At 48.2% G+C, this 26,005-nt stretch overlaps 1 protein-coding gene across 1 annotated transcript in view; it reads left to right on the plus strand.

Moving 5' to 3' along the window:
* Positions 1 to 26,005, plus strand: part of LOC141126931 (uncharacterized) — a 114,280-nt gene that overhangs the window by 74,453 nt on the left and 13,822 nt on the right. Inside the window, exons 5-6 of the mRNA XM_073613004.1 lie at positions 20,499 to 20,668; positions 21,897 to 22,024. Coding sequence (XP_073469105.1) covers positions 20,499 to 20,519 — 21 coding nt within the window. The 3' untranslated portion in view covers positions 20,520 to 20,668; positions 21,897 to 22,024. The remainder of the gene's footprint in view (positions 1 to 20,498; positions 20,669 to 21,896; positions 22,025 to 26,005) is intronic.

Below are 26,005 nucleotides of genomic sequence, written 5' to 3' on the forward strand. Positions count from 1 at the left end.
GAGGGGATTGAGGGTGTGAGGGGGAGTGGGGTGAGAGAGAGAGGAGGGGTGGGAGAGAGAAGGTGGCTGAGAGGGAGGAGGGGTGAGAGAAAAAGGTGGTAAGAAAGGGGGTAGCCTGACAGAGAGAGGGGGGTAGCTGACAGAGAGGGGGAGTAGCTGATACAGGGGGGAATAGCTGACAGAGAGGGGGAATAGCTAACAGAGAGGGGAGTATCTGACAGAGAAGGGAGTAGCTGACAGAGAGGGGGAATAGTTGACAGAGAGGGGGAATAGCTGACAGAGGGGAGAGTAGCTGACAGAGGGGGGAGTAGCTGACAGAGGGGGGAGTAGCTGAAAGAGGGTGGGAGAGAGAAGGGGGCTGAGAGGGAGGAGGGGTGAAAGAGAAAGGTGGTAAGAGAGGGGGTAGCCTGACAGAGAGAGGGGGTGACTTACAGAGGGGGGGTGGCTGACAGAGGGGAGGGTAGCTGACAGAGGGGGAGTAGCTGACAGAGGGGGGAGTAGTTGACAGGGGGGGAGTAGTTGACAGAGGGAGGAGTAGCTGACAGAGGGGGAGCAGCTGACATAGGGGGGAGTAGCTGACAGAGGGGGGAGTAGCTGACAGAGGGGGGAGCAGCTGACAGAGGGGGGAGTAGCTGACAGGGAAGCGGAGTAGCTGACAGGGGGGGGAGTAGTAGACAGAGGGGGGAGTAGCTAACAGAGAGGGGAGTAGCTAACAGAGAGGGGAATAGCTGACAGAGGGGATGTAGCTGACAGAGGGGATGTAGCTGACAGAGGGGGTGTAGCTGACAGAGGGGGTGTAGCTGACAGAGGGTGGGAGAGAGAAGGGGGCTGAGAGGGAGGAGGGGTGAGAGAGAAAGGTGGTAAGAGAGGGGGTAGCCTAACAGAGAGAGGGGGTAGCCTGACAGAGAGAGGGGGTGGCTTACAGAGGGGGGTGGCTGACAGAGGGGAGGGTATCTGACAGAGGGGGGTGGCTGACAGAGGGGAGGGTAGCTGACAGAGGGGGGAGTAGCTGACAGAGGGGGGAGTAGCTGACAGAGGGGGGAGTAGCTGACAGAGGGGGAGTAGCAGGACAAAGGGGGGAGTAGCTGACGAAGGGGGGGGGGCAGCTGACATAGGGGGGGAGTAGCTGACAGAGAAGGGGAGTAGCTGACAGAGGGGGGGGAGTAGCATATAGAAGGGGGGATTAGCTAACAGAGAGGGGAGTAGCTAACAGAGAGGGGAGTAGCTAACAGAGAGGGGAGTAGCTGACAGAGAGGGGAATAGCTGACAGAGAGGGGAATAACTGACAGAGGGGATGTAGCTGACAGAGGGGTTGTAGCTGACAGAGGGTGGGAGAGAGAAGGGGGCTGAGAGGGGAGAGGGGTAAGAAAGAAAGGTGGTAAGAGGGGGGGTGGCCTGACAGAGAGAGGGAGAGTAGCTGACAGAGGGGGGGAGTAGCTGACAGAGGGGGAGTAGCTGACAGAGGAGGGAGTAGCAGACAGAGGGGGGAGTAGCTGACAGAGGGGGAGAGTAGCTGACAGAGAGGAAGAGTAGCTGACAGAGGGGGAGAGTAGCTGACAGAGGGGGGGGAAGTAGCTGACAGAGGGGGGGAAGTAGCTGACAGAGGGGGGAGTAGCTGACAGAGGGGGGAGTAGCTGACAGAGGGGGTAGCTGACAGGGGAGGGGAGCTGACAGGGGGGGGTAGCTGACAGGGGAGGGAGTAGCTGACAGAGGGGGGAAGTAGCTGACAGAGAGGGGAGTAGCTGACAGAGAGGGGACAGAGAGAGGGGGGGTGGCTTACAGAGAGGGGGTAGCTGACAGAGGGGGGGTAGCTGACAGAGGGGAGGTAGCTGACAAAGGGGGAGTAGCTGACGAATGGGGGGAGTAGCTGACGAATGGGGGGAGTAGCTGACAGAGGGGAGAGTAGCTGACAGGGGGGGGAGTAGCTGACGAAGGGGGGGAGTAGCTGACAGAGGAGGGGATTAGCTGACAGAGGGGGAGAGTAGCTGACAGAGGGGGGAGTAGCTGACAGAGGGGGGAGTAGCTGACAGGGGGGGAGTGGCTGACAGAGGGGGGGTATCTGACACAGGGGGTAACTGACAGAGGGGGGTAGCTGACAGAGGGGGGAGCTGACAGGGGAGGGGAGCTGACAGGGGAGGGGAGCTGACAGGGGGGGGTAGCTGACAGGGGAGAGGAGCTGACAGGGGAGGAGAGCTGACAGAGGGGGTAGCTGACAGGGGAGGGGAGCTGACGGGGGTAGCTGACAGGGGAGAGGAGCTGACAGGGGAGGAGAGCTAACAGAGGGGGTAGCTGACAGGGGAGGGGAGCTGAGGGGGGTAGCTGACAGGGGAGAGGAGCTGACAGGGGAAGAGAGCTGACAGAGGGGGGAGTAGCTGACGGGGGTAGCTGACAGGGGAGAGGAGCTGACAGAGGGGGGTGACTGACAGGGGGGGTAACTGGCAGAGGGGCGTAGCTGACAGAGGTGGGGTAGCTGACAGAGGTGGGGTAGCTGACAAAGGGAGGTAGCTGACAGAGGGAGGGTAGCTGACAGGGGAGGGGAGCTGACAGAGAGGGGTATCTGACAGGGGAGGGGAGCTGACAGAGGGGGAGTGGCTTACAGAGGGTTAGTGGCTTACAGAGGGGGGGCGGCTGACAGAGCGGCAGGCTGACAGATGGGGATGAGAGGGCAGATGAGAAAGATACCTCAGTGAGGACTCGAGGAGACACAGCAGAGCACACGCCAGGCAAGGAGGCGGGACTCTGGGCAGCCATGATTACCCACAGTCCAGCCCTGCCTCCACATGTTACCAGGTCAACCAGGCCAATCACAGACCCTCGTGTCCACCACACGTGACCTATTCAGCCAATCACAGGCTGAATAGGTACGCCTGCTGCCCATCGCTGAGCTCCGCTCAGAGGCGGAGCGCACAGGCAGTAATATATGTGTAACACTGATGGCGGGCGCGGGAATTAGGATGCGTCGCTCTAGGCTGAACTGCTGCTATATGTGCCCGGGTTTCAGGTGGCTTGAAAACCGGGTTAAAACCGGACAGGTGGTAACCCTAGTGGTGGTGGTGGGGGGGTTCAGACAGAGGCAGCGGTGGTGGGGGGTTCAGTCAGAGGCAGATGTGGTGGTGGGTAGGGATGAGCTGAACACCCCCCGCACCAGAACCTGCGAACGGACCGAAAATTCGCACGAACGTTAGAACCCCATTGACATCTATGGGACTCGAACGTTTGAAATCAAAAGTGCTCATTTTAAAGGCTAATTTGCATGGTATTGTCCTAAAAAGGGTTTGGGGACCCGGGTCCTGCCCCAGGGGACATGTATCAATGCAAGAAAAACGGACGTTTTTTCGGGAGCAGTGATTTTAATGATGCTTAAAGTAAAAAAAAAAAAAAAGTGAAATATTCCTTTAAATATCGTACCTGGGGGTGTCTATAGTATGCCTGTAAAGTGGCGTGTGTTTCCCGTGATTAGAACAGTCCCTGCACAAAATGTCATTTTTAAAGGGAAAAAAAGTCATTTAAAACTGCTTGCGGCCTTAATGTAATGTCGGGTCCCGCCAATATGGATGAAAATCAGTGAGACAAACGGCATGGGTACCCCCCAGTCCATTTCTAGGCCCTTTGGGTCTTGTATGGATATTAAGGGGAACCCCGCACCCAAATTAAAAAAGGAAAGGTGTGGGGCCCCCAGGCCCTATATACTCTGAACAGCAGTATACAGGCGGTGCAAACAAGACAGGGACTGTAGGTTTGTTGTTAAGTAGAATCTGTTTGTAATTTTGAACTGGTACATTTTTAACGTGTTTAGCTCCAGCCAAAAAATCTATTTTAAGCTTTTTGGAAAACATAGGGAAGGGTTATTACCCCTGTGACATTTGTTTTACCTCACTTTTTGTCCCAATGACAAATGTTTTTTGAAAATTTGGGTTTTTTTGTGAAACAAGGATTGGTGATAAAGCATCAGTGGAAAGGAGAAAAGTTTTTCCCATATTAACTCTTACAGGAGAGAATTTCCCTTCCTAGGGGTAGATTTCATCTCACTTCCTCTTGTCTCCTTCCATTTGCAAGTAGGAGTCGTTTGTAAGTTGGATGTTTGAAAGTAGGGGCCTGCCCTATATACTCAGCAGAAATTTGGGCCTTAGGTGTTGTTGTGACCACAACACTGTAAGCCCTCATAGGGCCCTGCTGTGAAATATTAGATCAAGAATTGTAATTACATGCCCCTGTTGAACAGGGGCAGAAGAATTGGGCCTTCGGTGGTGGTGGTAGTGGTGCCACAACACTGTAAGTCCTCACAGATACTCTTGGTGGGCGCAGAAACGGGCCCTGCTGTGAAATATTAGATCAAGAATTCTTTTTACATGTCCCTGTTGAACAAGGGCTGAAAAATTGGGCCTTAGGCACTGGTGCTGGTGCCACAACACTGGAACCCCTCACAGATACTCTAGTTGGAGCGCAGGAACTAGCCCTGCTGCAAAGAATTGCATCAAAAATTGTAATTACACGCACCTGTTAGACAGGGGCTGAAAAATTAGGCCTTAGGCACTGGTGCTGGTGCCACAACACTGCAACCCCTCACAGATACTCTAGCTGGAGCACAGCAACTAGCCCTGCTGCAAAGAATTGCATCAAAAATTGTAATTACACGCCCCTGTTAAACAGGGGCTGAAAAATTAGGCCTTAGGCACTGGTGCTGGTGCCACAACATTGCAACCCCTCACAGATACTCTAGTTGGAGCACAGCAACTAGCCCTGCTGCAAAGAATTGCATCAAAAATTGTAATTACACGCCCCTGTTAAACAGGGGCTGAAAAATTGGGCCTTAGGCACTGGTGCCACAACACTGCAACCCCTCACAGATACTCTAGTTGGAGTGCAGGAACTAGCCCTGCTGCAAAGAATTGCATCAAAAATTGTAATTACACACCCCTGTTAAACAGGGGCTGAAAAATTGGGCCTTAGGCACTGGTGCTGGTGCCACAACACTGCAACCCCTCACAGATACTCTAGTTGGAGCGCAGGAACTAGCCCTGCTGCAAAGAATTGCATGAAAAATTGCAATTACATGCCCCTGTTAAACAGGGGCTAAAAAATTGGGCCTTAGGCACTGGTGACGGAACTGGTGGCGCCCAGAACCAAAAATGTTCTTACAAGCTATCATCATGATCATTGAGGGGGAAGAGGATAATTACTCAGTATAACAGGATAGTCACTCAGCATCAGCATAGGCAGTCTTTGAAGGGATCTGACATTTCAAAAAAATGTATTCAGTTACTTCAGCATCAGGTGCTTGGTAGCTGGTGGTGATCCAAGACTGATTCATTTTTATGAAGGTCAGTCGATCGACCGAGCCGGTGGACAGACGCACCCTGTGATCGGTTACAAAGCCTGCAGCAGCACTGAATGTGCGTTCCGAAAGAACGCTGGATGCAGGACAGGCCAGTAGCTCAATTGCATACTGTGCAAGCTCTGGCCAGTGATCCATCCTCAAGACCCAGTAACCCAGAGGATTTTCGGTGGGAAAGGTGTCCAAGTCAGATCTTACCCCTAGGTATTCCTGCACCATGTAAAACAGACGCTGGCGGTGGTTGCTGGAACCGATCATACCTTTGGGCGGCGGACTAAAAAATAGTTTGAACGCATTGGTCAGACGGCCACCTTCTCCACCGCTCCTTCTTTGACTGACCGAAGCCTCAGCAACACGTTGTCCAGAAACAGGAGTTTGTAACCTCCCAGTCTCTGGGAACACATTGCACAGACCTTTCTGCAAGGCCTCCCGAAGATGTTTCATCCTCTGCTCCCTCTGCAATGGCAAGATAAGGTCCGCAACCTTACCCTTGTAACGTGGATCAAGGAGGGTTGCCAGCCAGTATTGTTCCTTCTCCTTGATACCACGAATACGAGGATCCTTCCGCAGGCTTTGCAGAATCAGGGAGGCCATGCAGCGTAGGTTTGCTGAGGCATTCGGTCCGGAGTCCTCTGGGTCACTAAGCACGACATGATCCACAACCACCTCCTCCCAGCCACGTACAAGTCCATGTGTTTCTTGGGACTGTAAATGATCCCTTAAAGACTGCTGCTGATGCTGAGAGCCAGGCTCCACCTCCATACTGACACAATCCTCCTCCTCCTCGTCCTCTTCCTGTGTGATCGGCGGGCACGCAGGAACACTGTCTGGATAAAGGGGGCCTTGAGAGCTAAGGAAGTCCTCCTCTTCCTGCCTCTTTTCTGCCTCAAGTGCCCTGTCCATTATTTCACGCAGCGTGTGCTCCAACAGGTGGACAAGGGGGACAGTGTCACTGATGCATATACTGTCACTGCTCACCATCCTTGTGGCCTCCTCAAATGGTGACAGGACAGTGCGTGCATCCCTGATCGTGGCCCACTGGCATGGGGAAAAAAAACCAAGCTCTCCTGACCCTGTCCTGGTGCCATAGTCACACAGGTACTCATTGATGGCCCTCTGCTGCGTGTGCAGCCACTGCAGCATGGCCAACGTTGAGTTCCACCTGGTGGGCATGTCACAGATTAGGCGGTTCTTGGGCAGGTTAAATTCCCTTTGGAGGTCAGCCAGCTGAGCACTGGCATTATATGACCGGCGGATATGCACACAGACTTTCCTGGCCTGCCTCAGGACATCCTGTAAGCCCGGGTACCTGCCCAAGAACCTCTGAACCACCAAGTTAAGGACCTGAGCCAAACAGGGCACATGGGTCATTTGTCCCTGTTGGAGGGCGGAGAGGAGGTTGATGCCATTGTCGCAAACCACCATTCCTGCCTTAAGTTGGTGTGGCGTCAACCACCTCTGAACCTACCCCTGCAGAGTTGACAGAACCTCTGCCTCAGTGTGGCTCCTGTCCCCCAAGCACACCAGCTCAAGCACCGCATGGCATCTTTTGGCCTGCATACTTGAGTAGCCCCTTGAATGCCTACGGAGCACCGCTGGTTCTGAGGACAAAGCACAGGAAGAGGCCATGGATGAAGAAGAAGAGGAGGGGGTGGAGGAGAGAGGTGTGTCAGAATCATTAGTAGTGGCATTTTGGAGGCGTGGTGGTGGAACAACCTCCAACACTACTGCACCTTGTCCTGCATCCTTCCCAGCTGCCAGCAGAGTCACCCAATGCGCCGTGAAACTTAGGTAACATCCCTGTCCATGCCTGCTGGACCATGAGTCAGCAGTAATATGCACCTTACCGCTGACCGCCCTGTCCAGCGAGGCATGGACATTGCCTTCCACATGCCGGTAGAGAGCCGGAATCGCCTTCCGTGAGAAAAAGTGGCGTTTGGGTACCTGCCACTGAGGAACCGCACATTTCACAAACTCAAGGAAGGGGGCAGAGTCTACCAACTGAAAAGGTAGCAGTTGAAGTGATACCAATTTTGCCAAGCTAGCATTCAACCGCTGGGCATGTGGATGGCTGGGAGCGAACTTCTTTCGGTGGTGCAGCAGCTGGGGCAGGAAAATTTGCCTGGTACAATCTGACGTCGGTGTACCGAAAGCAGATTGCCCACAAGTACTTGGCTGTGACACACCTAATTCTACACCTTCATTCCTCTCAGTGCAGGTCTCAGAGAGGACTGAAGGTATAGTGGGGTTGGAGATCTCAGCTGATGAGGAGCAAGAAGAGGTCCTCTTTGTTCTTTGGTGTGGGTCTTTTAGATACGCTTGCCAACGAACTGCATGGCAGGTCAACATATGTCTGGTCAAGCATGTGGTGCCCAAGCGGGAGATGTTTTGGCCATGCGAGATACGCTTGAGACATATGTTGCAAATAGCAGAGGTGCGATCTGATGCACTCGTCTCAAAAAAGGCCCATACCAAAGAACTTTTGGAATAACGCACAGAGACAGCAGTGCCCTGCACATGCGGAGCTTTGCGGTGTGATGCAGTCAGTGTGCTGCCCTTAGGCTGGCCCCTGGAGGGCATCCTGCCTCGTTGGTGATGTGCCTCCTCCTCCTCCTCCTCCTCTCTCCTATCAGGCACCCACGTCGAGTCAGTGACCTCATCATCCCCTCCCTCCTCATCACTGGAGCAAACCTGGCAGTACGCTGCAGCATGGGGAGCATGACTGCCAGATTGCTGTCCTTCTTGGGCACCCCCTCTGTCCGTGCTCATGTTACTGCCTTCATCTAGCTCAGTATCATCATCACTGCCTTCTAAACGCTGGGCACCCTCCTGGAGCATGTACCCAACACTGTGGTCAAACAGTTCGAGGGACTCCTCAGGAGGACATGGTGGGGCTAGGGAAGGAGTCACTGATGCCATTGAGCCGAGGGAAGAGGCCGCGTTGGCAGCTGCTTTGCCAGAAAAAGTACCCTGAGCATGGGTGAGAGAGGATGAGGAGGATGAGGACGGCTTGGTCATCCACTCAACCAAGTCTTCCGCATGTTGCGGCTCAACATGGCCAGCTGCCAAAAAAAGGCCAAGCGTGTCCCACGGCCACATGCTGATGAGGATGCTGATCTACACGACCAGCACTGTTGCCTCTAGACACAGAGCCTGCTTGCCCTCTTTTATTGGCTTGTGACTGTCTGCCTCTCCTTGTTGGCCTTCCAGACATACTAATGGCTTGCAGTGAGATGTAGCTGCACTAAGCTGGGATATATATATATATATATATATATATATATATATATATATATATATATATATATATATATATATGTATATTGATACTGCAGCTAGCAAAATCAACTGCCTGCTTGTAGTATGAGAACACCACCAATCTTCTACAGGTAGCTTTAGATGAACACTGTGCAGAGGTCGCACTAACGTTAAAATAATGTAGCTGCCTGCGGTAGTGATAGGATCAGGAAAACACCACCAACCTTCTACAGGTAGCTTTAGCTGAACACTGTGCAGAGGTCGCACTACACTAACGTGTAAATAATGTAGCTGCCTGCGATAGTGATAGGCTCAGGAAAACACCACCAACCTTCTACAGATAGCTTTAGCTGAACACTGTGCAGAGGACACACTACACTAACATTAAAGTAATGTAGCTGCCTGCGGTAGTGATAGGATCAGGAAAACACCACCAACCTTCTACAGGTAGCTTTAGCTGAACACTGTGCAGAGGTCGCACTACACTAACGTGTAAATAATGTAGCTGCCTGAAGTAGTGATAGGATCAGGAAAACACCACCAACCTTCTACAGGTAGCTTTAGCTGAACACTGTGCAGAGGTTGCACTAACGTTAAAATAATGTAGCTGCCTGCAGTAGTGATAGGGTCAGGAAAACACCACCAACCTTCTACAGGTAGCTTTAGCTGAACACTGTGCAGAGTTCGCACTACACTAACGTGTAAATAATGTAGCTGCCTGCGGTAGTGATAGGATCAGGAAAACACCACCAACCTTCTACAGATAGCTTTAGCTGAACACTGTGCAGAGGACGCACTACACTAACGTTAAAATAATGTAGCTGCCTGCGGTAGTGATAGGATCAGGAAAACACCACCAACCTTCTACAGGTAGCTTCAGCTGAACACTGTGCAGAGGTCGCACTACACTAACGTGTAAATAATGTAGCTGCCTGCGGTAGTGATAGGATCAGGAAAACACCACCAACCTTCTACAGATAGCTTTAGCTGAACACTGTGCAGAGGACGCACTACACTAACGTTAAAATAATGTAGCTGCCTGCGGTAGTGATAGGATCAGGAAAACACCACCAACCTTCTACAGGTAGCTTTAGCTGAACACTGTGCAGAGGTCGCACTACACTAACGTGTAAATAATGTAGCTGCCTGAAGTAGTGATAGGATCAGGAAAACACCACCAACCTTCTACAGGTAGCTTTTGCTGAACACTGTGAAGAGGACGCACTACACTAATGTTAAAATAATGTAGCTGCCTGCGGTAGTGATAGGATCAGGAAAACACCACCAACCTTCTACAGGTATCTTTAGCTGAACACTGTGCAGAGGACGCACTACACTAATGTGTAAATATTGTAGCTGCCTGCGGTAGTGATGGGATCAGGAAAACACCACCAACCTTCTACAGGTAGCTTTAGCTGAACACTGTGCAGAGGTCGCACTACACTAACTTGTAGCTTTAGCTGAACACTGTTCAGAGGACGCACTACACTAACTTGTAGCTTTAGCTGAACACTGTGCAGAGGTCGCACTACACTAACTTGTAGCTTTAGCTGAACACTGTGAGGAGGACGCATTACACTAACTTGTAGCTTTAGCTGAACACTGTGCACTACACTAACTTGTAGGTTTAGCTGAACACTGTTCAGAGGATGCACTACACTAACTTGTAGCTTTAACTGAACACTGTGCAGAGGTCGCACTACACTAACGTGTAACTTTAGCTGAAAACTGTGAGGAGGACGCACTACACTAACTTGTAACTTTAGCTGAACACTGTGCACTACACTAACTTGTAGCTTTAGCTGAACACTGTGTAAAGGATGCACTACACTAACTTGTAGCTTTAGCTGAACACTGTGCAGAGGTCGCGCTACACTAACTTGTAGCTTTAGCTGAACACTGTGCAGAGGTCGCACTACACTAACTTGTAGCTTTAGCTGAACACTGTGCACTACACTAACTTGTAGCTTTAGCTGAACACTGTTCAGAGGATGCACTACACTAACTTGTAGCTTTAGCTGAACACTGTGCAGAAGTCGCACTACACTAACGTGTAGCTTTAGCTGAAAACTGTGAGGAGGACGCACTACACTAACTTGTAGCTTTAGCTGAACACTGTGCACTACACTAACTTGTAGCTTTAGCTAAACACTGTGTAGAGGACGCACTACACTAACTTGTAGCTTTAGCTGAACACTGTGCAGAGGTCGCACTACACTAACTTGTAGCTTTAGCTGAACACTGTGAGGAGGACGCACTACACTAACTTGTAGCTTTAGCTGAACACTGTGAGGAGGACGCACTACACTAACTTGTAGCTTTAGCTGAACACTGTGCACTACACTAACTTGTAGCTTTAGCTGAACACTGTTCAGAGGACGCACTAAACTAACTTGTAGCTTTAGCTGAACACAGTGCAAAGGTCGTACTACACTAACGTGTAGCTTTAGCTGAAAACTGTGAGGAGGACGCACCACACTAACTTGTAGCTTTAGCTGAACACTGCGCACTACACTAACTTGTAGCTTTAGCTGAACACTGTGTAGAGGACTCACTACACTAACTTGTAGCTTTAGCTGAACACTATGCAGAGGTCGCACTGCACTAACTTGTAGCTTTAGCTGAACACTGTGAGGAGGACGCACTACACTAACTTGTAGCTTTAGCTGAACACTGTGCACTACACTAACTTGTAGCTTTAGCTGAACACTGTTCAGAGGACGCACTACACTAACTTGTAGCTTTAGCTGAACACTGTGCAGAGGTCGCACTACACTAACGTGTAGCTTTAGCTGAACACTGTGAGGAGGATGCACTACACTAACTTGTAGCTTTAGCTGAACACTGTGCACTACACTAACTTGTAGCTTTAGCTGAACACTGTGCAGAGGTCGCACTACACTAACTTGTAGCTTTAGCTGAACACTGTGAGGAGGACACACTACACTAACTTGTAGCTTTAGCTGAACACTGTGCACTACACTAACTTGTAGCTTTAGCTGAACACTGTTCAGAGGACGCACTACACTAACGTGTAGCTTTAGCTGAAAACTGTAAGGAGGACGCACTACACTAACTTGTAGCTTTAGCTGAACACTGTGCACTACACTAACTTGTAGCTTTAGCTGAACACTGTGTAGAGGACACACTACACTAACTTGTAGCTTTAGCTGAACACTGTGCAGAGGTCGCACTACACTAACTTGTAGCTTTAGTTGAACACTGTGAGGAGGACGCACTACACTAACTTGTAGCTTTAGCTGAACACTGTGCACTACACTAACTTGTAGCTTTAGCTGAACACTGTGCAGAGGTTGTACTACACTAACTTGTAGCTTTAGCTGAACACTGTGAGGAGGACGCACTACACTAACTTGTAGCTTTAGCTGAACACTGTGCACTACACTAACTTGTAGCTTTAGCTGAACACTGTTCAGAGGACGCACTACACTAACTTGTAGCTTTAGCTGAACACTGTGCAGAGGTCGCACTAAACTAACGTGTAGCTTTAGTTGAAAACTGTGAGGAGGACGCACTACACTAACTTGTAGCTTTAGCTGAACACTGTGCACTACACTAACTTGTAACTTTAGCTGAACACTGTGTAGAGGACGCACTACACTAACTTGTAGCTTTAGCTGAACACTGTGCAGAGGTCGCACTATACTAACTTGTAGCTTTAGTTGAACACTGTGAGGAGGATGCACTACACTAACTTGTAGCTTTAGCTGAACACTGTGCACTACACTAACTTATAGCTTTAGCTGAACACTGTTCAGAGGACGCACTACACTAAATTGTAGCTTTAGCTGAACACTGCGCAGAGATCGCACTACACTAACTTGTAGCTTTAGGTGAATACTGTGAGGAGGACGCAATACACTAACTTGTAGCTTTAGCTGAACACTGTGAGGAGGACGCACTACACTAACTTGTAGCTTTATCTGAACACTGTGCACTACACTAACTTGTAGCTTTCGCTGAACACTGTTCAGAGGACGCACTACACTAACTTGTAGCTTTAGCTGAACACTGTGCAGAGGTCGCACTACACTAACTTGAAGCTTTAGCTGAACACTGTGCAGAGGTCACACTAAACTAACTTGTAGCTTTAGCTGAACACTGTGAGGAGGACGCACTACACTAACTGTAAATAGTCTAGCTGCCTGACTGTGGTACTAATAGGATCAGAAGAACACCAGCAATTTTCTTCAGGTAGCTGTAAATACTGTAACAACACAAGTCTGCCTGTCAGTAGGAAGATAATAACAGGAACGGATCTAGCTAAACTGAATACAGTGTATATATATATATATATATATATATATATATATATATATATATATATATATATATATATATATATATATATATACATATATACAACACCTGGGATGCATATATATACACACAATACACTGTAAGTGCAGCTAACTGACTGACTGTCCTGCCTAATCTATCTAACTTAAATCAAATGACTCTGTCTCTGTCTCTCAACGCCGGAACACACTACACAGGGCCGCGGTGCAGGCGGCCTTATATAGTGTGGAGCGTGTACTAAACCCCCTGAGCCATAATTGGCCAAAGCCATCCTGACTTTGGCCAATTACAGCTCTCTCTACAGACGGCCCTGTGAATGGCCAAGCATGCGGGTCATAGTGCATGCTTGGCCAATCATCAGCCAGCAATGCACTGCGATACCGCAGTGAATTATGGGCCGTGACGCGCCACACAAATTTGGCGCGAACGGCCCATATCATTCGGCGAACAATCGAACACGAAGTTCATCCCTAGTGGTGGGGTTCAGTCAGAGGCAGATGTGGTGGTGGTGGGGGGGTCAGTCAGAGGTAGCAGTGGGGGTGGGGTTCAGTCAGAGGCAGCGGTGATGATGGTGGGGGGTTTCAGTCAGAAGCAGCGGTGGTTGTGGGGGGTTCAGTCAGAGGCAGTGGTGGTGGTGGTGGGGTTCAGTCAGAGGCAGATGTGGTGGTGGGGGGGGTCAGTCAGAGGTAGCAGTGGTGGTGGGGTGGGGTTCAGTCAGGGGCAGCGGTGATGATGGTGGAGGGGTTCAGTCGGAGGCAGCGGTGATGATGGTGGGGGCTTCAGTCAAAGGCAGTGGTGGTGGTTGTGGTGGGGGTTTAGTCAGAGGCAGATGTGGTGGGTGAGTTCAGTCAGAGGTAGTGGTGGGGAGTTCAGTCAGAGGCAGCGGTAGTAGGGGGGTTCAGACAGAGGCAGTGGTGGTGTGGGGTTCAGACAGAGGCAGCAGTGGTGGGGGGTTCAGTCAGAGGCAGATGTGGTGGGGGATTCAGTCAGAGGCAGTGGTGGTGGTGGGGTTCAGTCAGAGACAGTGGTGGTGATGGGGTTCAGACAGAGGCAGATGTGGTGGTGGTCGGGAGTCAGTCAGAGGTAGCAGTGGTGGTGGGGTGGGGTTCAGTCAGACGCAGCGGTGATGATGGTGGGGGGGGGTTCAGTCAGAGGCAGCGGTAGTGGTGGGAGGGGTTCAGTCAGAGGCAGTGGTGGTGGTTGTGGTGGGTGGTTCAGTCTAAGGCAGATGTGGTGGGGGGGTTCAGTTAGAGGCAGATGTGGTGGTGGGGGGTTCAGTTAGAGGCAGATGTGGTGGTGGGGGGTTCAGACAGAGGCAGCGGTGGTGGGGGGTTCAGACAGAGGCAGTGGTGGTGGGGTATTCAGTCAGGGGCAGCGGTGGTGGTGGGGGGAGGTTCAGTCAGAGGCAGATGTGGTGATAAGGGGGTTCAGTCAGAGGCAGATGTGGTGGTGGGGGGGTCAGTCAGAGGCAGGGGAGGTGGGGGGGTTCAGTCAGAGGCAGCGGTGGTGGTGGGGGCATCTAGCCCGAGGTAGCGGTGGTGGTGGAGGGGGTTCAGTCAGAGGCAGATGTGGTGGTAGTGGTGGGGGGTTCAGACAGAGGCAGCAGTGGTGGGGGGGTTCAGACAGAGGCAGCGGTAGTGGTGAGGGGGTTCAGGCAGATAAGGTGGTGGGGGGTTCAGTCAGAGGCAGTGGTGGTGGTGGGGGGGTCAGTCAGAGGCAAGTGTGATGGTGGAGGGGGATCAGTCAGAGGCAGCAGTGGTGGTGGTGGGGGGTTAGGCAGTGGTGAAGGTGGGGGGGTTCAGTCAGAGGCAGGTGTGATAGTGGAGGGGGATCAGTCAGAGGCAGCAGTGGTGGTGGGGGGGTTCAGTCAGAGGGAGTGATGGTGGGGGGTTTCAGTAAGAGGCAGCAGTGGTGGTGGGAGTGGTTCAGTCAGAGGCAGTGGTGGTGGTTGTGGTGGGGGTTCATTCAGAGGCAGCGGTAGTAGGGGGGTTCAGACAGAGGCAGTGGTGGTGTGGGGTTCAGTCAGAGGCAGATGTGATGGTGGGGGGTTCAGACAGAAGCAGATTTGGTGGTGGGGAGTTCAGTCAGAGGCAGTGGTGGGGTTCAGTCAGAGGCAGATGTGGTGGTGGTGGTGGGGGGGGGGTCAGTCAGAGGTAACAGTGGTGGTGAGGTGAGGTTCAGTCAGAGGCAGTGGTGATGATGGTGGGGGGGTTCAGTCAGAGGCAGCGGTGGTGGTGGGAGGGGTTCAGTCAGAGGCAGTGGTGATGGTTGTGGTGGGGGGTTCAGTCAGAGGCAGATGTGGTGGGGGTTCAGTCAGAAGCAGTGGTGGTGGTTGTGGTGGGGGGTTCAGTCAGAAGCAGATGTGGTGTTGGGGGGGTTCAGTCAGGGGCAGCGGTGGTAGTTGTGGTGGGGGGGTTCAGTCAGAAACAGCGGTGGGGGGGGTTCAGAGAGAGGCAGCAGTGGTGGGGGCAGTTCAGACAGAGGCAGCGGTGGTGGGGATGGGATCAATGGCGCTGGAACTTACTTGCTCTCAGTGTGCCTCTTCTAACATGGGGTCTCCACACTCCACAGAAAGCTCCTCCCCCTTCACGCTGTTGGCTGTCAGCTGGTCAGCCGACTTTCTCCTGCAGTTTCCGCCTCTGTCCCAACATGGCATTTGTCTGCAGCAAAGGTGGGAGCCGTGGAGGGGATAAGCGGCGGTCCCTCATACAGTGAAATAAGCAACAGAGCGGGTAAGCGTTCCGACATTGTCTTAGGTGTCAATTTACCGCCCCTCTGAAAGTGCCACCGGGGTCCAATGGACCCACCAAGACCCATGGTAGGGCCAGCCCTGATCTCAACAGATGCCAAAATTGTAAATTGTGCAGCTAATAAAATAAATCTAGTTATTTGTTTGAGTTCCATTTTAGCAGACCAAAAGGGACAAATAAGAAAATACATTGTTAGGTTTAGACACCCTTTAAATAGTACAGCTGGTTTTCTTATGTTGCAATCTGTCACAAGTTGGTTTAAAGAGGAACTTAAACAAAGAAAACAGAACTATGTAAAAAGCTTGTTCTGATGGGGAGCTTTTGTAAAATGCTGATTTGTTCTGCTTTTTTTCTGATTGTTTCTCTTTACTATCCCCTAATATAATGTCGCTCTCATTTATGTCCGTCTCAGTCAGCGTCAACATGGAACCGGGAAACCATTCTTCCTAACATTACTATTATTATTATTATACAGGATTTATATAGCGCCAACAGTTTACGCAGCGCTTTACAACATTAGGGCAGACAGTACAAGTACAATACAATTCAATACAGGAGGAATCAGAGGGCCCTGCTCGTTAGAGCTTACAATCTAGGAGGGAGGGTCAAGTTATACAAAAGGGTAATAGCTGTGGGGGATGAGCTAATGGAGAAAATAGTGCAGTTGTTAGATGGAGGCAGTATAGGCTTCTCTGAAGAGGAAAGTTTTCAGGGATCGCCTAAAAGTGGATAAATTTGGAGACAGTCTGACAGATTGGGGTAGGGAATTCCAGAGGATAGGCGAGGCTCGGGAGAAGTCCTGGAGGCGGATATGGGAGGAGGTGATGAGGGAGCTAGAGAGCAGGAGGTCTTGGGAGGAATGGAGATGGCGATTAAGTTGGTATTTTGAGACTAGGTTAGTGATGTAGCTGGGGGCAGAGTTGTGGATGGCTTTGTAACTTATTGTTAGTATTTTGAATTTAATTCGTTGGGCGAGTGGTAGCCAATGGAGGGATTGGCAGAGAGGGGTAGCAGACACTGAGCGGTTTGTAAGGTGGATGAGTCTAGCAGCAGCATTCATGATGGACTGAAGGGGGGATAGTCTATTTAAAGGTAAGCCAATGAGGATTGAGTTGCAGTAGTCAAGGCGAGAGATAACCAGGGAGTGAATCAGGAGCTTTGTGGTTTCACTGGTTAGAAAGGGATGTAGTTTAGAGATGTTGCGGAGGTTGAGGCAGCAAGCTTTGGAAAGTGATTGGATGTGGGGCCGAAAGGAGAGTTCAGAATCCAGGATAACACCTAGCACCCTGACATGTGGGGACGGGTGGATGGTTTTGCCATTGCTCTTGACAGAGAAGTCAGGGGAAGAGGCACGTGGGGGAGGAAATATTATAAGCTCGGTTTAGGACAAGTTGAGTTTGAGGAAGTGGTGTGACATCCATACAGATATGTCGGTTAGTAAGTTAGTGATGCGTGAGGAGACTGATGGAGTGAGTTGAGGGGTGGAGAGATAGATTTGTGTGTCATCAGCATAGAAATGATATTGAAAGCCGTGAGAGGCTATCAACTGACCCAGGGAAGAGGTGTAGATTGAAAATAAAAGAGGTCCAAGAACAGAACCTTGGGGGACCCCAACAGAGAAGGGAAGAGGAGTGGAGGAAGTAGAATTGTAAGTGACACTGAAGGTGCATTGGGATAGGTAGGATGAGAGCCACTGAAGAGCACAGTCATGGAGACCGAGGGAAGAGGGGGTGGTCAACCGTGTCAAAGGCAGCTGAAAGATCCAGAAGTAGGAGTACAGAATAGTGTTCGTTGATTTTTGCAGTTAGTAGGTCATTTGTGAGTTTTAAAGGAGCAGTTTCTGTGGAGTGTTGAGGGCGAAATCCAGATTGAAGGGGATCAAGAAGGTTGTTTTTAATGAGGTGGTCACTCGGTTGTAAACCAGGCGTTCAAGGAGTTTAGCGGAAAAGGGGAGCAAGGAGATAGGGCGTAGGTTGTTAAGATTGGTAGGGTCCAAGGACAGCTTTTTAAGTATGGGGGGTGACCAGTGCATGTTTTAGAGCATCGGGGAAGATGCCAGAGGTGAGGGAGAGATAGAAGATGTGGGTTAGAGAGTGTAGGATGGGGTCAGAGGGTGACCGTAGCATTTGAGAGGGAATAGGGTCCAGGGGACAGGTGGTTAGGTGGGCGATAGAAACGAGTTTAGCAACTTCGTCTGTAGTAGCAGATTTGAATAGGGGGAGTGTCAGTTGTACCAGTTGACATGGGGTCTTAGCTGGGGGAGATACCTGTAGAATGTAGATTTCATCACGGATTGTATCAATCTTGTTTTTGAAGTGATTAGCGATTTCCTGGGCAGTGAGTAAGTCAGTGGGAGGAGGCGGTGGAGGACAAAGTAGAGAGTTGAAGGTAAAGAAGAGTTTACGGGGATTGGATGAGAAGGTGTTAATAAGAGTTGTAAAATAGGTTTGCTTGGCAGTGTGGAGGAAAGAATAGTATTTTTGGAGGGCAGATTTGTATTGGTTGAAGTCTTTGAGAGACTTAGTCTTATGCCACAGACGCTCAAGCGCGCGACTACGTTTTTTGAGAATTTTAGTGTCAGCTGTTTGCCAGGGTTGTAGGGGTCGAGGCCTGATTCTGCGTGTAATGAGGGGAGCGAGCTTGTCCAGGGTGGAGGACAGAGATTTATTGTAGATGGACGTGGCTTGGTTGGGGAAGGACAGGGGAAAGATTTTGCCTTAGAGGTGGTCAGTAGTAGAATAGAGGAGAGAGGAGTTAATGTTGCGAAAATTTCTACGGGTGATGGTTAGGCGATTGGAGGGAAAGGTGGTGGAAGACAGGGGGTGAGAGAAACTAATAAGGTGGTGGTCCGAGAGAGGAAAAGGATTGTTTGAGAAGTTGCATGGAGTGCATAGGTAGGAGAATACAAGGTCAAGCGTGTTGCCATCAGAGTGAGTAGAAGCCTGTACCCATTGCTTCAGGTCAAATGAAGAGTTTAGACTAAGAGGTTTAGAAGTAGCAGGAGTGTTTGTATTAGCAGGGATGTGGAAATCACAGAGAAGGATTGTGGGAATATCCGAAGAGAGAAAGTAGGGTAGCCAGGCAGAAAACTCATCAAGGAAAGTCGATAATGGTCCAGGGGGCCGGTAGATCACAGCAATTCTTAGGGAAGTAGGAGAGAATAGACGTATACAGTGGGCTTCAAATGATGAGAGGGAAAAAGAGGGAGGAAGGTGAATAACCTGGAAGGTGCTCTGGGGGGATAGGAGGAATCCCACTCCACCTCCCTTGCGTCCATTAGGCCTAGGGGAGTGAGTCCAGTGAAGGCCACCCTGGGAGAGGGAAGCAGGAGAAGGGGTAATATGTTCACAGGTTGCACATTAAAGAATGTTACCCCAACATTTCATATTCCTGATATGTAAGACACCTGGCGTTGTCTATTTACTAACCTGCCAATGTAAATGTTTCTACGTTGGTAAAACTAAATTAGAATTTTACAAGAGAGCAACCTGACACATCAACAGCATGAAACATGCGAACCCGGACCTTCCTCTGGGGCGACATGTACAAGATCACCATGCGGGTAAAACTCCCTGCTTCCTCTTCACTATCCTTGACCGGGTTCACCCGGACAACAGGGGTGGTGACTGGAACAAAATCTTGCTCCAGAGGGAGGTCTGTTGGATCGCTAACCTCAACGCAACCTCTTTCCCAGGTCTTAATACCCAATTAAGCTTTCATCCCTTCTTAGACGGGTTTGTTTCAGGAGGTTGTGAAAAAGACTAATTTGAAACTCAGAGATGTAGGTTTATTCCTGGGATCATTGGTAAAGATGATTATTCTTCAAATATCTGCTGTTAATGTACTTTCTGATTCAACTTTTGATATGTTTTGTATTTGTTGGTTCTGTATTTTCTCCTTCTGTGTTTTCTAAAATTAATATCATGTACAATTTATGCTGGATAATAATATCACTTTATTTATATCTGTACATTATAAGAAGCCAAGTCATATTTGCATTGTTCCTTATGTTTTTTCCATCTTAGTCCCACATGATGTAGTTGATTGTGCCTACATGCATGCCACCTCATAATATAGTATATATTTGTTCTATTCCCCCATGATATTTTTTATGAATTGACATCAACCTTTTAACCTTTATTGAGTTCGTTACCATTGAAGTTTCGTCCTGTCCCTCCTTCCATTATGGGAGGTTTGATTCATGCACCGGAGGGCTCGATCGGCATGACGCTTCCCCACTGCTATATTTGAAGTGAGGCGGCACCATGCATTTCTTGCCCTGGGGGTCCCTCATATGTGCCTTCTCATAGCTTCCCCCCCCCCCCCCCCCCGGTATTTATGGCCTTTTGCTATGTTCGGTTGTTTCCTTTTTCTTTGCGCCTTCCATTTGTTCTCTGTTTTCTTTATTGTCATGGAAACGGCCAATGGCGGCTTCGTCCACTAGGTGATGTCACCGCGCTATTATACACGATGACGACGCACACTAACATTCCTTGCTGACACCATCTGATTGTTCAGCACTGCGCCGGTGGCTATTTAAGCCTACACCTGGCGCAGTTTTCCAAAAATCCCAGATCAAACAACCAAGCCCAGCAACGATCGGTCATACACTTAATCTCACAGGTAAAAGCTTTATTTCTGATCTTTAATTTACTTTACACTATAAGAACCCTATATTTATCATTTCAACATTCAATAGAATTGGCAGGATAAATGATCTTTCAATCGCAATATAAAATAAATATAATTTACTATATCCTTTAATTTTACCTTTTCAAATAATTTAATCAACATAATTTTCAATTTTCTTATCAAAACACTTTATTATTCCGTAGGGTTTACTTGCAGCTGTGTGAGATGGCCGCTCAGTGGGGACCCTTATGTGGGTTGCTTTCAAGCAGAGACGGGGTTTACCAATTTTTATGGACCACTGATGACAAAATCAGGTCTTTTAAAACCTTTTTTCTACAAAAATCAAATATATTTTTTCACATCTTGAGAATTGGTACGTATGTCGGCAATGCTCATGCTTCAGGAGAGTATCTTTTGCTTTGAAAAGTGCATTTGTTTAAAAACCAATCCTCGCTTTCAGAATATACTACATTATCTCCTATAGATGCCTCTGAAGAAGGGAATTTGTTCCTGAATCCTGAAACATGTCAGGCTAACTGGAGGAAAATTATGTTCATCTTTGAACTATGTGAAATAATATAAATACGGCATAAAATGCATTTTGTATCATGCACCAAGAGTGTTGTATGAGTTACTGTCATACCTTTTTTATATGTCGTTTTAATCTTTTCTAATAAATGATATTTTATTTTGACATATGTTGTTCGCCCTTAAAGTCCCGTTGTACCTGCGGGTACTTGTGTCCCTAATTTAGGGTCCCTATACAATTATTATTGGGATGTAGGCAACACCTCTGTGAAAATAATATTTCTCTTTGTTGTTCACTCTATATACTTAAATTTAGGGCAGCAAATACCCATCCCCCCAATTTTTGAACCACATACATATTTAACAACTAGTAAATTTGATTGGTCTTTCTTTTTGAGGATTTAATTGATTAACTTTTTTAAAAAGTGTTTATATGGTTTTTCAACAATGTTTCAGGGCAAAGAATGGGACACTCTTATGGCAGGCCTCTCTAGAGATTATAGTCAAAAATCATCTTCTCAATCAGAAGTTTCTACTCTGTTATTTCAGCTGGGCAAGATTGTTGATAAAAAAGTTGCATGCTTTTGGCATGCCGATAGCTTTGACAGATATATCAGAGAGGATATTAATCCTCTAGGATTGCGTATACAGATCTTTCCCATATTGGATGATGTTGATTCCTCTTTCAAAATCAAGTGGGAGAGAAATCTACAATCATGCACCAAAATTATGATGACTCTATTAAGTGAGGAATACAAAAAACGCATTGCGATTCTTGATAAAGATATTGACGCAATTTATGCCAAACTACTCCCGTTCAAGGATCTGCCCAGTTTCAAAGAACACAAAGAGAAAATCGGAATCCATTTACATGAGACATCTCAGGAAAAATTAGCAATAAAAGATAAAAAATTCTGGCGTGACAAGAGATCCTTCCAGGAAGGAAAAGCTTACAAATGGCATCAAAACAGTTCAACATATCGCCCATCAAAGGGCAATCTAGGTCAGAAGTCAAGAGATTCAGGGTCAAATTCATCCTTAAATTCTTTTGTTTCCTCCTCTTCTCAATATAGACAAAGGAATCGGAAGCCGCAAAAAAACAAAAGATCATCATCTGGCGAAGACCCTTCACTTAACAAGAAACGCATCACAGATCCTACACTCACTCAACAATCTCCTCTTCTATCTTCTATTGGTAAAGGTAATTCACGTGGTGGCAATTTATCTTCTTCCACAGGACTTTCTGGTCTGGTGTTGGTTCCTCCTCTACTATACACACTGGTGATCTTCCTTCAGTCTCCACTTCTATCACTCTATCCAAAACTGACAAAGATTTTTTAGTACATCACATAGGGGAGAATCCTTCAGACACTTAATCTCAGCATCCACTTCCACATCAAATATCTCCTCTAATTCTAAAATACTAAACATCATCAACCTTTCCAAATACTCACGTAGTCAAGCTGAAACAAATCTTTTGCACAAGGGTCTAAGCTTTTGCCCAGATGCTGGCCTCAACACCTTTGAAATAATAAAAGACTTGCATCTTTTCGCACGCAAACTTTATTATAAAAGTCTCTTTTCTAAAGAAACAAACATGGAACAAAAGACTCACAGATCGGATGAAGTGTTAGACGATCTTCTGACTCTCCTTGAAGAACAAGATCCCAATGACCTCTGTGACTCAACAGACATTGAGGCTTTATTGGAAGAACATATTTCAAAAGAAGCTACATCTAGTTCAAGTATTCCAAACAAATTTTTTAAAAAGTCAGATAAATTCCCCTCATTTGCCAGTAATCCCAATCTAGCGGCTTTTGTAACCTCAGTCACAGCGGAAATTCGCAAAATAAAATCACATGTAACTTGTAGCAATCTTACGAAGGATGAACATGCTGCTCTAGACTCCCTAAAAAAGAAGAACACTCTCTAACAATTAAACCATCCGACAAGGGTGGGAATATTGTTATTATGACTAATGAACAATATACAATAATGTGTCAGAAAGTCATTAACACAAAACCTGGTATAGACCAATATCAAGAAGCACCATTGACAAATTCAATGATGCCTTCTATGACATGATCGATGGAGAATTTTGTAATGGGGCTATCGACTAAGACACATGGGAGTATATTAGAACCCCTTTTCTTCTGATCCCTACCTTATACTGTGTCCCAAAAATACACAAAAATTTAAAAAATCCCCCTGGTCGGCCCATCGTCTCAGGTAATGGCTCCATAACAGAAAATCTGAGCAAATTCATAGACAGTCATCTCAGACCTTTTGTGTCTAACCTATTCTCATACACCAAAGACCCTATTCATTTGCTACAAAGTTTAGAAGGATTACACCTTCCATCCCATTCTTTATTAGTTGCTATTGACGTGGAAGCGTTATATAGCTCCATTCCTCACAATTTAGATCTTTCAGCAATCAAACATATCTTATCACAATCTCATGAAGACGCTCAAAAACTGTATTCTTTTTTGCTAGAAGCATTGGAGTTTATCCTAACACACAATGTCTTTTCTTTCAATGGTTCCCACTACCTCCAGGTGCAGGGTGTTGCAATGGGGACATGTTGTGCCCCATCGTATTCCAACCTGTACCTGGGGGAGTGGGAACAAGCTCTTTTGTCTGACAACAGTTTATCTGCCTATACCACCCACGTGTTGGCATGGTTTAGGTATATAGACGATGTCCTTATGTTATGGGACAGTACACCTGAGAACCTAGAAAGCTTTGTGTGTGCTATGAATAAAAATATGCTTAATTTGTATTTTACCATGTCTTTCAGTAACACCTTTATTACATTCCTTGACTTACACATCACCAAACTAGCAGATAGTTCAATATCCAGTAGTCTCTATCGCAAGGAGACTGCTGGAAACACCATCCTACATGTGACTAGTTCACACCCTGAGTCCCTGGTTCGGTCTATTCCATATGGGCAGTATCTGAGGCTCAGACGCAATTGTTCTACAGATATAGAATTCATTCATGAATCTAACTTACTGAGAAATCGACTTCTAGATCGAGCATATTCACCCACATGCCTTTAGGCTTTTAAACGTGCACGTGGATATTCAAGGCAAAACATTCTCTTTTCCAAATCAATATCAAATAACTCCAAACCACCCACTAGACCAGTGATGGCGAACCTATGGCACGCGTGCCACAGCTGGCACGTCGAGCCCTCTCTGTCGGCATGGCAGGGGATTCCCCCAGCCAGGCAGTCACTTGCACTGACATTGCAGGCAAGGAGGAGCTGGCTCCCTTCCTTGCATCAGTGTCAGTGACGTCGGCAGGGGGGTGGGCAGCCAGTCATCTTCTTCCCTGCGCACTGTTTAGGAGGGGTGTAAAATGTTTCCTCCACAGTCCCGACTGTTCTGCAGCTTATTGCCTCCCCGGACCCCTACACCTCTGGTAAGGCATTCGTGGATTACTTTCTACAGGCACCAAATTCAAACTCCCTCTGCTCCAGGATGACTTTGGTTCAGTCTGTCCTAGTGCAGCCTGTGGAAAGCAGAGGGGGAGGGGCGGTGCTCGGAACAGATCGCCCATGAGGGAGAAATGTAATGGCTGCTAGCTGACATCCTGGTGGTGGGGATATCGAGGAGTGGCTGGATGGTGGGGATTCCTACAATAATGCCCGGGGAGAGCTGGACGATGAGGCCATGGAAAGGTAAGGAGGAGGATGGATCCTCCAATCTACATTGTACTGTGTGGGGGGATGTTAGTAGTGCAGGAAGCATAGGTAAGGTGAGTGTAATGGTCAGGTAGGTGAGTGTAATGGTCAGGTAGGTGAGTGTAATGGTCAGGTTAAGTGAGTGTGTCAGGTAGGTGAGTGTAATGGTCAAGGTAGGTGAGTGCAATGGTCAGGTAGGTGAGTGCAATGGTCAGGTAGGTGAGTGTAATGGTCAGGTAGGTGAGTGTAATGGTCAGGTTAGGTGAGTGTAATGTTAGGTGAGTGCAATGGTCAGGTAGGTGAGTGTAATGGTCAGGTTAGGTGAGTGTAATGTCAGGTTAGGTGAGTATAATGTCAGGTAGGTGAGTGCATGTGTCAGGTAGGTGAGTGCATGTGTCAGGTAGGTGAGTGTAATGTCAGGTAGGTGAGTGTAATGGTCAGGTAGGTGAGTGCAATGGTCAGGTAGGTGAGTGCAATGGTCAGGTAGGTGAGTGTAATGGTCAGGTAGGTGAGTGTAATGTCAGGTTAGGTGAGTGTAATGTTAGGTGATTGCAATGGTCAGGTAGGTGAGTGTAATGGTCAGGTTAGGTGAGTGTAATGTCAGGTTAGGTGAGTGTAATGTCAGGTAGGTGAGTGCATGTGTCAGGTAGGTGAGTGCATGTGTCAGGTAGGTGAGTGTAATGTCAGGTAGGTGAGTGCAATGGTCAGGTAGGTGAGTGTAATGGTCAGGTTAGGTGAGTGCATGTGTCAGGTTAGGTGAGTGCATGTGTCAGGTAGGTGAGTGCAATGGTCAGGTAGGTGAGTGCAATGTCAGGTTAGGTGAGTGTAATGTCAGGTTAGGTGAGTGTAATGTCAGGTAGGTGAGTGCAATGGTCAGGTAGGTGAGTGTAATGGTCAGGTAGGTGAGTGTAATGGTCAGGTAGGTGAGTGCAGTGGTCAGGAAGGTCAGTGCATGTGTCAGGTAGGGGAGTGTAATGGTCAGGTAGGTCAGTGTATGTTGCACAGTGCATTCTGTATTCTTTTTGGTCCCTGAGGGATTATCAGTCCCATCCTCTGCACAGAGACGCTGGCAGGTTTAATTCTATGTTGGCACTTTGAAAGAAATGAGTTGGTTTTGCGTCGCGGTTTGGGCACTCGGGCTCAAAAAGGTTCGCCATCACTGCACTAGACTAATAACCACATATAACAAACAACACAAAGCTATCAAGAAAGTATTGCATAACCACTGGCACTTATTGCAAATTGACTCAAATTTAAAGTCGCATATCGCTGCAACACCTACCATAACTTTCAGACGAGCACGTTTTTTAAGAGACCATCTGGTCAAAAGTGAATACACAGGCACTTTTAAATCCGACATTTGTAAAAGACCAGGGACTCTTGCATGCAGAGGTTGCACGTGTTGTCAATATATGAACACACAGTCAAAATTTGCACTACCCAACGGCGAGATGTATAGACCTAAACATTTTGCCAACTGTAAGACACCTG

Source organism: Aquarana catesbeiana, linkage group LG01 (genome assembly GCF_042186555.1).
Source record: "Aquarana catesbeiana isolate 2022-GZ linkage group LG01, ASM4218655v1, whole genome shotgun sequence".
NCBI classification, from domain to species: domain Eukaryota; kingdom Metazoa; phylum Chordata; class Amphibia; order Anura; family Ranidae; genus Aquarana; species Aquarana catesbeiana.